We start from the raw sequence: 13,261 nt of genomic DNA on the forward strand, positions 1-13,261 counted from the left end.
TTGACCCCAACTTTTACATTCATCTTTATGTAACAAATATACTCTAGAATTTTAGATGCCAAAGGCAAATAATTATTTCCCATTATGAAGGAATCTCTCTCTTCCCACTCCTTACTGTGTCTGTGTCTATGTGTGTAAAAGAGTTTATTCAGAAAGGCCCATGTTTAGACCAACTGAGTCAATCTGGACAGTGTAAAACTGACTGAGATGGGCTGATTTCAAAAATCTATAGAAATACCATCCAATCACCTCGGAATTAGACTTGACTTCTTCTGTGCCTGGTTTAGATGCACCATGAGTTGTAGTATCATTGTTGCAGTCAGACATACCTAAAAGTAAAATGTGTTAAGCACACATTAAATAATTTAGTTTAAAAAGCTGTACAATCTCAGTGATATTCTTATAAATATTCTGTAACATAATTTATTTGCGGTCAGAATGTGCTCTGCAAAATTACAATCACATGAGTATCTATTGATTATAACAGGTAAACAATTCTAACAACAAAATTTGAGAAAAAGTATTTATGCAGAATGTGAAAACATGTACCTCGATGATTAAAAAATAATTTCATAAAACATTTTAGATATGAAACAAAATTTAAAAGACCAGAACATCAACTTGATGTGACAGATGAAAAACTCATATACAAGATATCTGAAGCAAAAATATTATTCATGGCCTACATAAAACCAAAGTTTTAGACTAGAACTCAGACCTCTTCTACCTCCCTGGCCAGTGCTCTTTCATATTGATAACACAGACATGACTATTCATTCTCGAAGTGAAACACTATACCCAGATTTCATTAAATAAAAAGTTTGAGCTATTTCTGCTTCTAAGTTATGCGACAACATTTATAGAATGCCAACTATACACGAAGAACTCTTCTAGGCACTAAGGAGAAAGAAGAGTAAAATCGAATTCACGGTCTGCAAGTACTCTGAATCTAATCAAGGAGACAGAGATAAATAATTACAAGGTACCACGTTAGGTATTATAAGGCAAAGAAACAAATTTTTACTTTTGAAATACACTGGAGGGAACAATTTTACAATTTCAGTTTGTAAACCGAACCCAATACCACATTAAGAAAATAATACAACATGAACAATTGGGATTTATCCCAGGAATACAAAACTACCTCAATTAGGAAATCTATTACTATATACTGTATTCCTAAACCTAAGGGAAAAAACACAGTTTTCTTCACATATGTTGAGAGATCTTTTGACAAAATGCAACATCCATTCAAAATTCAGTACTCAAGGAAAAGGGAACTAAGGGAGACTTTCTCAACATGATTTCCAATCACGACCTTGGGTAACTGAAATCGGAGAAAGTAAAATTGCAGCTAAAGGGAGACTACTGTACATATTAGGGATATTAGTCTGTTGTGTTTCAGTTCCCTACAGTCAACTATGGTCGATTAGCACATTATCCTCCTCTTGATACGTTGTCAAAAAATTAACAGCAGCTTCACACTGCATCACAGTGTCTACATCATTCACTTCAACTTCATCTCATCGCATGGCCATTTTATCATCTCACATTACCATAGGAAGAAGGGTGAGTACAGTATAATATATTTTGAGAGAAAGAAAAAGACCACATTCACAAAACTTTTATTACCATATAGTGTTATAACTCTTCTATTTTATTATTGTTGTTGTTAACCTCTTAACGTGCCTAGTTTATAAATTAAACTTTATCATAGGTATGTATGTGTAGGAAAAAACACAGTATATAAAGGGTTCAGTACAATCCCCAGTTTCAGGCATCCACTGGCAGTTTTGGAATGTATCCCCCACAGATAAAGGGAGACTACTGTAAAGAACTCTTAAAAACAAAAAGAAAAAACTCAAAAACCAGATTGAAAGCAGGAAAAAGACATGAACAGAAAATTCACACACACACAGAAAGACATTAAAACGGCCCTCCAAAATATAAAAATGTTCAAATTCACTCATAATTAGAGAAATGCAAGTTAAAACAACACCGAGATAACCATTTCTTACCTACCAGACTGGCAAAAAAATTTTCAATATAACAAAACTTTCTGTTCGTGAGGAAGTACGGAAAAACAGGACTCTCATACAGTGCTAATGGGAATACAAATTGGCACAGCCATTCTGGAGGCAACTTTAGTGATGCCTAAGATCATCATCACATATGCATTTACTGCTATACCCAGCAATCTCATTTCTAGGAATCCATCCTAGGAATATACCTCCAGCAATACAAAAATACATAGACATTGCAGTATTCTTCATAAATGTAAAATATTGGAAACAGCCTAAATGTCTATACATAGGAAAGTGACTGAATAAACCATGGCACAGCCAAAGAATAGAGTACTATGCAACTATTAAAAAAATGAGGAAGATCTCTATGATATGGAGTGATTTCCAGGACATACTGTTAAGTGAAAAAAACACAAAGCCCAAAAATACTTATAGGTATACTACCTTCATGTAAGAACAAAGGGAATATAAGAAAATACATGTTTCTGTTCATTAGAGCAAAAAGAAATACAAGAACAGACAGACACACACACACACACACACACACACACACACACACACACAGAGTCCAAAGCAGGCTCCAGGCTCTGAGCTGTCTGCAGAGAGCCCAGCATGGGGCTCAAACCCATGAACTGTGATATTATGACCTCAGCCAAAATCGGAGGCTTAACCGACTGAGCCACTCAGGTGCCCCTCTAAATACCATTCTTCAGTAAGGAACTGTAACTTTTAGAAGAATTGGTTGATTCTAAGGCTGGAGCAGGGAAAATACAAGATGAGTCTGGAACATTTTCTGGTGTCAGAAAGGAAGGAGAAGTTTAAAAAAAAAAAAAAAGATGAGAACCTGTTGAAAGAATACAGGAGCCAACCTGAAGGAACCCTTAAAGGCCAATGCTAGAACAAACTGAGCAACAAAATAACTTATGATAATACTGTATTTAGACCCATAGATTAAGACAAGTGAGTCCATACTGATATAAATAGCCAAATAAATAAGTAAATGGGGGTAAAGATGCAATACTTCCATATGACAAAGTCTCAATTAATAAACATAGAAAAGAGGGAAACAGAATCACCATCTGGCAAATACCACAGTAATAAATGTTGCAGACAAGATCCACTGATAGATGCTAAAATTAGAAGGCAAAAGTTAGAGAGGAGAAACAGGGTTTACATAATTTCCAAGTATCTCCCACAAGGTACTTACAAACTGAAAAGGGAAAGACAGTAAAGGAAATAATGGTTCGTAGTGAAGAAACTCAACAGATATAACTTAACCAAGTGATCAAGTAATTACCAGTAGTAAGATATAACATCATAATCCCCTTGAAACACTGCACTGAGAAGGACACATCATTTCTGTGATATTCTTGCCAAAAATGCATAAGCTCAGGCCTATCATGAGAAAATACTGGACTAACGCAAACTAAGGGATGCTCCACAAAATAACTGATCAATACTCTTTAAAAGTGTCATGTTTCCTAGATAGGATCCTGGAACAGAAAAAAAGACAACTGATAATTTAGTGAAATTCTAATAAGGTCTGTAGTTTAGTTAATAATATGATACCAATGTTAGTTTCCTATTCTTGATAACTATAGCTATGTAAGCTGTTAGCATTCAGGGAAGTGGGGTGAAGAATCTAAGGAAACTGCACTATTTTTGCAAGTCTAAAATTAGATCAAAATTAGTTTTTTAAAAACAGAAAGAAATTCTGAACAAAGGTTGAGGAATTACCCTTAGATAAAAGTAGGAAACCTCTTCCACTGAGGGAAGAATGAAAAGGAGGAAGGAAAGGAAGGAACCCCTGGAGATAGCAAAGAGTGGAATAGAAAACAGAAGAAAGTTAAGGCAATTCACTTTCGCTGTCTTCTACTTTCTTATGAAATAGAAGTTAGCATCTGTTTCTCTGTATTAATCAGTAGCATTAATTAGGAAAATATATCATTATCATCCAACTGAAGAAAAGGTCAAATAACCCTGGACATAGAGAGAAACAGGAAATCAAATTTCTGAGAATTACAGAGATAGGTACTAAATAATCTGTGTTTTATTGACATTCTTTAAATGCTCTGACCTACTTCACATTTATTTTTTAGAAGTTTGTTCATAAAGTTTGATAACTAATATACATGGGGAACAAAAAGATTTAAAAAGTTAATGACTTCTAGTTTGTACTGTTTAAGATACATGGTTTTTGATCTTTACACATATTCAGTTATCTTTAAAAACTGTTTTCAAAATAGAATGATAAGCTACTCTTTCAAAACTACCATTAATGCTCAAGCCTCTTAAGCAAATTTAGACTGCAGGCCAAAAATGCTTCAGGTCATCTCTGGGGCTCTGATTCTATAAATCAGCCAGAGGTACTCATTAACTAAGGAGTGTTAAGAACAAATGACCTTTGGCGTGAATTATTAATGAGCACTAGAAAAAGTGCTTAAATAATATCACCCGAAGTTTATAATTCATCCAACTGTCTGGGATTATTTTTTATTTTATTATTAAAATCATATTTTAATTTCTATAAACTGAATAAACTAGATTTATCCAAGGGGAATTTATATAAGAACTTTAACCAGAATTCAATGAGGGAGAATTCTATACCCTATAATACTTAATTGCGTTTAGGTTCTTCCTAAGGACCCAAGAAAGAGAGGCCAGAAGGTACCAAATTTGCCAGGATACTGGAAGAGGAAATAGAAGATTCTATGGATGCCAGAAAAGAAAAAACTACATTTACAGTCTCCGTGTTGCCAATGAGTTAAAGACTAGAAGTTAGAAGTCTAACACTAAAGGATGTATGTATGGGATGATATCGTTAAACAGAAACCATGAATTTTTCAAATTAAGGTACTCACATACCACACAGAGTCTGAAATGGTGTGCTCAAGGCACAGGAAGGCAAATAGAAACAGGGCAGAGGTAAACAGGATAAATATGGCACATCATATTGGAATGAGAATTTACATTCTTTTTATTAAAATAAGTACTATAATATTATGGGATCTAAAACAAAATTCACTTGAATAAAACAATATACATAAGTCTTCCAAGAAATTTCTTGAAGTTTTGTAAAAAAATATGTGTCTCTAAAGAAACATCGGGGGGGGGGGGGGGAAGAAAGAAACATCTGAAGAGGGATACTTCCTTCTAGAGGTACTTTAGTAAAAACGTTGGAGAAATACTATAAATAATTATTAATATATGTGACCAAGGAGTTCTACCTGGTGAGATAAGGACAATGCTAAGGAGGTAAATACAGCAAATTGAAAGCAAAAAGTAGCAAAACTTGGGCTTGCTTTAATTTAAATTTGCTTAGTTTCTTTAGACTATTGTATTGCTGATATTCCAGAGACTGGTTACCAGGCTAAATATTAAAGAAAGTTATTCTATTTCTTTCATTCTTGATGGAATTTATTAGAATATGTCTAGTTTTTCTCGCTTATGAATAAACAGAATGGAAAGACTTGTTTTAATTTCATAATTTAATACTAATTTTAAAGTTGAACTAACTTACAATAAAAAAACTTAGTTAAAACATATAGTGACATTAAGTAACTACATGTGTTCAGAGTTGAAAAATAACATCTAAAATACAGAAGCTTTCTGCTGTAGTCAAAACAATTTAATTTTCTTTTTTATGACAGTAGTCTTAACATAAGGAAAAAATCCTTTCCCCTACTATCTAATGCAAATGATACTGAACTAAAAATGGTTTACAACACAATATGTTCAAAGTACAATTACATTCCCTTTCATAAGTATAATAACTAAATAAAAGGAAATATAATAACAAATCATTTACATTATGCTGCTGCCTTATGTCAACAATTATCTCATATCTGTAAAAGCTATTTTACCATACACCTACAAGTCCTTTTGGTGATAAGTTAAGATTACATTGCTCATCAGTCTAGACAATTCAAAAGTAGAAAGCTTTGACAAAATATAGTTAATTCCCCATTACAGGTTATAATGGGAAACAATTTAAAAATCAATATTCAGGGGTGATTGGCTGGCTCAGCTGGAAAAGCATCCAACTCTTGATCTTGGGGTCATGAGTCTGAGCCCCATGCTGGGTGTATAGATTACTAAAAACAAACAAACAAACTTAAAAAATAATAATAAATAAAAATCAATATTCAACTATTCCCATCTCCGCCATCATTACTAACTTTCAACCAAGTAATAAAATTAACTGGGAAAGTCTTATTTTCCCCATTTAGATTGTGTTTCAGAGAAACTAATGAGAAGTAAAATGATAAGAGTCTCAAAACTAAAGTACTTCCTGAATTCTTCATAGATAACTAGTTGCGTTCCAGAATATTAGCAGTGAGGCCAACCAAGAACCGAAAGAACTGGGGAGTTACTTTAATTCTGTAACTAAATTCCCAAAACTATATAAAGTAAACTCCTCAATATTTTTTTCAGTGGAAAAAAGCTTCAGAATAAATAAAGTAAGAATACGGCTTAAACACAGACACAGATAGTAACATATAGAAAAATTTATAGATACGCGTATTTACATGAGTTGGTGTATATTTCTTAGAAGCAACTGCAGCCAGAATGAGCACACATAGTGCCCAGATATTGGTTTCTAATACCATTCTCCAGTAAAGGGAACCAGCACTTCTTGGAGAAATAGCTGAGTCTAGGCCTGGGGCAGGAAATATACAAGATGAGCCTGAACATCTTGTAGTGCCAGAAAGTAAAGATGTGCTAAAAAAAAATCCCAACAACAAACCAAACAACAAAATCCTCACAACGATAGGGATATGTCAAAGGAATATAAAAACGAACCGAAAGAGCTCCCAATAGCCAAAGCTGGAGTAATCTAAGCAACAAAATAAAGTACTACTGGATTATATAACTCAAAGTATAAAATAAATATCCACGAGTCAATATTCATATAAATAAATGACTAAATAACAAATGAGGACAAGGAGACAAATTTCCCTTGCAAAAGAATTCCAAAAAATTTATGTACATACTGCACTGTTAAGAAGGTGGAATATAACTCCCTACTTCTTAAGCATGTACTTCACATAGTGACTTTTTTCTAAGAAGTACAATATGCAAAGGTTGGGGAAGGAGTAACTTTACAGAGGACAAATCTAATAAACCCAATCTCAAGCCAGGGGACTAAGTCAACAACAACCACTGATAACCACTGATAAACATACTTTTTATATAATGAGAATGTCACTTTATTCCTGTGGGTCTTCCTCCCAAAAACATATTATCCAGTCTAATCCTAAGAACAGCACCAGACAAACCTCAATTGAGGGACAGTCTACATAATACTTGACCAGTAACTCTCAAAACTATCAACTTATAATCAAAATCAAGGAGTCTGAGAACTGGTCAAAACCAAAAGGGCACATGACAACTAAATGTAATGTGGTATTCTGGAACAGAAAATGGACATTAGGAGAAAACTGAAGCAATCTGAACAAACATTAGTACATATAAATACTGGTTTATGAATTGTGACAGATGTACCACACTAATGCAGTATGTTAATAACAGGGGAAGCTGGGCATGGGGTATACAGGAATTTCTACACTATCTGCAATAATTCTAAAAATCTAAAATTTTTCTAAAATAAGAGCTTATTATAAAATAATCTAAGAATACTGTGTTATATGTTATAGTTTTTAATAATTAATATAAACTTATATTATTAAAATTTTTCATATACTTAAGAAACAGTGTAACTCAATTTAACTACTATTTTAACTACTATATTAAAAATAGGGGCGCCTGGGTGGCACAGTCGGTTTAAAGCGTCCGACTTCAGCCAGGTCACGATCTCGCGGTCCGTGAGTTCGAGCCCCGCGTCAGGCTCTGGGCTGATGGCTCGGAGCCTGGAGCCTGTTTCCGATTCTGTGTCTCCCTCTCTCTCTGCCCCTCCCACGTTCATGCTCTGTCTCTCTCTGTCCCAAAAATAAATAAAAAACGTTGAAAAAAAAATTTAAAAAAAATAGTTATATTCAAAATCCTGTAGTCTAAAACTTCATGAACTGAAATCTTTAATACTATATACTTGGAAATTCAAGCAATATTTAGGCATGAGGTACTGAGCTAGAAGATAGGGATTTAAGAACAAGCCAAAAAAGAATGTAAGATTTGGTCCCTATCTTCATGGAGTTTGGAGGCATATAATCACACACAAAATGTAAACTGTAACTGTGGTAAATGTATGATCTGGGTGGTTAGAGTATTCCCTAAGGAAACAAAACTTCTGTTGAAGTGTGAAGGATAGTTAGGAGCTAATAAGGAGCCTTGTAATGGCAAGGAGCAAGACAAGTACAAAGGACTAAAAGGTGGCCAGCATGGTTGAAGTGGAGAGTTAAGCAGAACATGGTAAATGATGAGGCTGGAGGACGACGATGAGTTAAGCACTGTTAAGGAGTTTTATTTTTATCCTAGAAGCAATGGGAAGTCATAGAAAGATTGGGGAGGAGAGAGAAGGGACAATCAGATGCGTGTTTCAAAATAAGCCACTATGCCTCCAAGATGGATAATGGATTAGAGAGGGGCCAAAATAGAAGTGAGCAGAGACGAATGGAGGCTACTATAGAAATGTCAGGCAAGATGATGGTAAAAACTAAAGTGGTAGCAGTGGAAATGGAAAGACGTAAACAGATTCAAGAGGTATTCAAAAAGCAAGAGTAATAAAACTTGTTGACGGTAACTGGGAAAGGGAGTTATTAAGGATCACTCCTAATTTTCTGTTTTGCACAACTGGAAAGATAATAGAGTCACTCACTGAAATAAGGAGCAAAGAAAAATGAACATTTGTTTTGTTTTGTTTTGTGTGGGAGTGAGGGGGGAAATCAATTTAGTTGTAAACATATTGTATTTGAGAGAACTTTAATATATTCAACAGAGGGTGCCAACAAGGAAGCAAGATATACAGGCCTAGAGCACAGAGGAGAACGAAAACACACCCTTAGAAAAGCTGTCGTCTTTAGCCTAGAAAAGCAGCTAACTATAATCCCCAAATATCCAAGAAAAACATTAGACTTTGACCATCTGGATTTAATTAAAACAAAAGCTGAGAGAGAACATGGCAATAATATTTCATCAGCTAAAACGAAAACTGCTAGGCACCACGGGAAATAGAGAGTTTTTTAAAATCTTGGTTCAATAGTACAGTAATTATGTCACTAATCATGCGGTATTTTAAGGTTTTAGCATGGCTGGCGAACATTGTTGGGAATGTTTTATACCTGTGCTGTCCAATAAAGTAGCCGCTTAGCTTCATGTGGCCGCTGAGCACCTGAAATATGACTGGTGTGACTGAGGAACTGAATTTTTAATCCTAGTTTATTTTAACCAATTTAAATACCCACACGTGGCTAGTGGCTACAGTATTAGAGCTGGTTTAGAACTTCTTCATCTATTTCATCTAATCCCCAACAACTACCCTGCAAATTAACTGTGAGTAGTTGTGGGTGATAGAGGGATTAGAGCACTAGAAACTTTCATTCCATCTGCCCACTACATTATTCGAATTTTAGTTTCAAGAATATATATTACTTGTATAATTAAACATATTTTTAATTTTAAAAGTAATTAATATGCCACATAGAAAAATTAGGAAATACAGAAAGAACAAAATAAAAATAATCTGTACATCTATCTTTAAGAAATAATCTGCAATTAACATTTACTCGTATCTGAAGAGGATCTGTATTTTTAACACTTTTGCTAGAAGTACTTGTAGCACAATGGCCCAAGTTATTCTCTGAGTTTTATCACATTACTCTTCTCTCCCACCCCCATCTCCAAACACCTCGGAAATCCTTTTAGACAGCCACTATCTCCAGAACTCAACCTTGAACCTGCCAAAAATAAACACAGTCCACTCGCCTGTCTCCCTTTATTACCATCACCCTTTGCCACTAATGTCACACACTTTAACTGGAACCCAATCTGTACCCCACAATGTCATGAAATCATTTAGTCACTATCATGAAAAGAGTACAAGCTTTGGAGTAGAGCAACTGCGATTGTGAGTCTGTGGTTCTCCTTTTACAGCGCCGGTGACCTTGGACTACTTACTTCTGCTGGTTTGTGTACCTGTTTCTTCATTTGTTAATAGAAAATAAGAATACTTAATATACAGTATCTATAAAGCATAATGCCTAGCCAAAGTAGCACTTAATAAACGACAACTATTATGGACTTAGGACTGCTCTACATGCCCTGAAGGTAGTAGCACTCAAACAAAACAGATAGGGGGCTGGCCATCCTGGAGGCTACATGCCACTGATTTAACCCCTAGGGACTCTTTCCACCTGGGATTTGAACTCCTGATCCATCCCTTATTAGGTGTCTGACCTTATACAAAGCACTTTAGCTAAAATCTCCATTTCTTCATTTCTAACATGGTAATATTATCATATCCACTTGATATGGCTAAAATAAAACTATGTATATGAAAACTGAGTATATGAAAGTATAGAAAACTGAGTATATCAAAGTGCTTTGTAAATTATTAGAGGCTAAATAAACAGAAGGTATTAAACAAAGAGTAACATATTCCTCTTGTCCCAGACAAAGCTTTCCAACGAGTATGCCGAGAATGAATTACAGATGTGCTGAAATACTGACTGCCCCCTCAGCCTTCAGGGAACCAGAGAGAGCCTGAATATAGTCTGCCCTACAAATACATTCATTTTCTATGTGTGCCATGATGGAGAACAATTTGGAAGCCTTGCTCTAAAATACTATCGCATGCTAGCAGAAACTGGAGTTGGCTAACTGACTCTCTCCTCTGTATGACTTAGGCTTCATCACAAGTTCCACTGTTCTTACGATCCTGCTTCAAAAACAGTGCCTCGCAGTTCCCTAAAGGGCTAAAGAAGATCAAGGAGCTGTTTAGTCCAATGCTATCAGAGATATACAAAAATGAAACAAAATAAAAAACTCTTAGATGAGAATATGGCAAAGATATTGCCATATTTTCACAAAAGATTAGAGCAATTTCCAGTAACACCTATCTATGACCACCGCAAGACAAAGGTTTAGAAGTCATGGAGAAGAGAATCAGAGATAGGTGAAAGACAAAAGGAATAAAGGAAAAAGAAAACATATACTTTTGTAGAAAACAGCTGAGAATCTGCAAGACTCTGAGAATTCAGTGGCTTCCATGTTTGCCTAAAGGTAGTAGGCCAAAGATGACAAGATTATTTTCAGATTCTTTCGTTTTATAGTCTTTTTCATACATCCTAGAACTAATGCTGCTGCATAGTTTTAGACTGTCATGGTCCCTAAATCATCATCTTTCATTATGTAGAACTACTCTTTCCAGTGTGTACATACATTGTTAGTTTTTTCATACATGGCCATATTATCTTAAATTCCCTGTTGAATTTATTCTTTCCTTCATCCTGAGTTTATTCCTTTCTCCATCCCAAATTGATCATTCTCAAATGTATTTATACCTCCAGAATCTCACAAAGCCAAGTTTATTACTTAAAACCTTTTTCTTATTTACCACTCTTCATGTCATAAATGCACATACACTCCATATACACACAGATTTATATCCATCCTGATGGGAAAACTCTACCAAATAACACTCCATAAGCTTTCTCCAAGTTCATTTCTTTTGGTCATACTTTTAGATAGGACATTCAACAAGGTGTTCATCTACTGATGATTATTAAGGGAAAACATATTCTTTTCTTAACAGCTGATAGAGAAATCAGGTGAGATATCCTGAAGTCATGCCAAAAACAATGTAACGGAAACACAGCAGAAGCAGTCTAGACTAGACTAGTCTACTACTAGGTTCAATCCTGGCTCCATCAGTGTAATTTTGAGCAGATTCCTTTGGCCTCAGTTAATTGTTTAGTTTCAGTTTCTTCATCTATAAAAATGGGGATTTTAGCCACCCTGTAAAAGTTGCTGTGAGGATTAGATGAGATAATCACATAAAGCAATTAGCATAGGGCCCGGCACATAGTAAGCAAACAAATGTTAACTGTTGGTATGGTGTCAGATATAACCTATCTTCTGACTCTGTCATTACCTTTTTAGAAAGAAGCTAATTTAGCATAATCCTCTCTTTATGAAATTATGTTTTCTTCTCCCCCAAGTGAGGATGCTAGACAGCAGGAAGTTCTCTTACTTTGTGAGAAGAATCTAGTTGCTCTGCATGAGCTTATGACAAGCTGTATAGGTTTCTGCAAATGTCAAACATTTTACAACTTCAACCCTCGACCAATAAACACTTGGCAACCAAATCGGTAAGTTCAAGTACACACTCTAAACTCGTACTGCATTTGGAGGGATACTAACTTTTTTACATGAAAGAACAATCATTAAAATACCTGATATAGACTAGAGGGAAAGGGGATGACTAGATAAGCAGCAACATACCAAAAGTTATGAACCACACTACTAAACCATCTTATTTGCCATTCCTGGCAAAGCCAAAGTCTAAAATAATGCCTCAAGTAAAAAACAAGAAAATGAAAGCATAGGATAACCAAAATGTAATTTTTAAATTCTGAACTGTACCAAGTAGGATGGTGATATTTAATACGTATTAAATAATAATAAACACATTAACTTATAAACCCATTGGATCTCCGCAGCATTGGCCACAAACAGCTATCCCTAAAAAGAAACCTCAAAACCACAAATCAGGAACTAAGTAAGTAGGCAGTCTTACTTCCTTCTCTAGGTCTAGGAAGGAATTTAGAAACGCAGATGTTTTGAAGTAGTTAAGAGATTTCAGTTTAAAGCCTAGAATCTCTGCATTCTACTCTCCCAATACAAGCTATTTACAGTTTGAAAAAATAAAAAGCTCCACAAAAAAAAGTTGTCATTAACTTAAACAAGACACTAAGGAATAGTTTTTAACCTATCTGGAGGTTATGCACTTCTTAAGAATTTGGTTTTTTTAAAATGGACAATCCCCCCTACCTCCCTCCAAAATGCATTCAAACAAAACTGCACATACTTTAAAAGGTGGGGATGAGGAAGACCCGTGAAAGTTACAGACTTCTAGACCATGGACCCCACGCATAACTCATGAGTAAGGCAAACTAATTTATCAATTTGAAAAGGAATGAAAGTAACTGAGGCAGAGACTTTCATACAAAAAAGAAAATCAGAAATATTTTCTATTTTCTCAGGTAATGAGCATTAGATGTGGTGGTTGGGAGAGGGTGTTGGTCATGTTGAGCAAGGAAAACAAAAAACCATGGGACAAA

The 13,261-nt window shown here is 35.0% G+C and overlaps 1 protein-coding gene across 15 annotated transcripts in view; it reads right to left on the bottom strand.

Moving 5' to 3' along the window:
- Nucleotides 1-13,261, bottom strand: part of ARFIP1 (ADP ribosylation factor interacting protein 1) — a 134,703-nt gene that overhangs the window by 119,572 nt on the left and 1,870 nt on the right. For 7 of the 15 annotated variants that reach the window (XM_043567395.1, XM_043567337.1, XM_043567345.1 and 4 more), the window contains exon 2: nucleotides 250-329. The exons of the other annotated variants lie outside the window; for them this stretch is intronic. In XM_043567395.1, coding sequence (XP_043423330.1) covers nucleotides 250-327 — 78 coding nt within the window. In that variant the 5' untranslated portion in view covers nucleotides 328-329. The remainder of the gene's footprint in view (nucleotides 1-249; nucleotides 330-13,261) is intronic. 15 annotated transcript variants of the gene reach the window in all.

The sequence above is a fragment of the Prionailurus bengalensis genome, chromosome B1 (genome assembly GCF_016509475.1).
Source record: "Prionailurus bengalensis isolate Pbe53 chromosome B1, Fcat_Pben_1.1_paternal_pri, whole genome shotgun sequence".
NCBI lineage: Eukaryota > Metazoa > Chordata > Mammalia > Carnivora > Felidae > Prionailurus > Prionailurus bengalensis.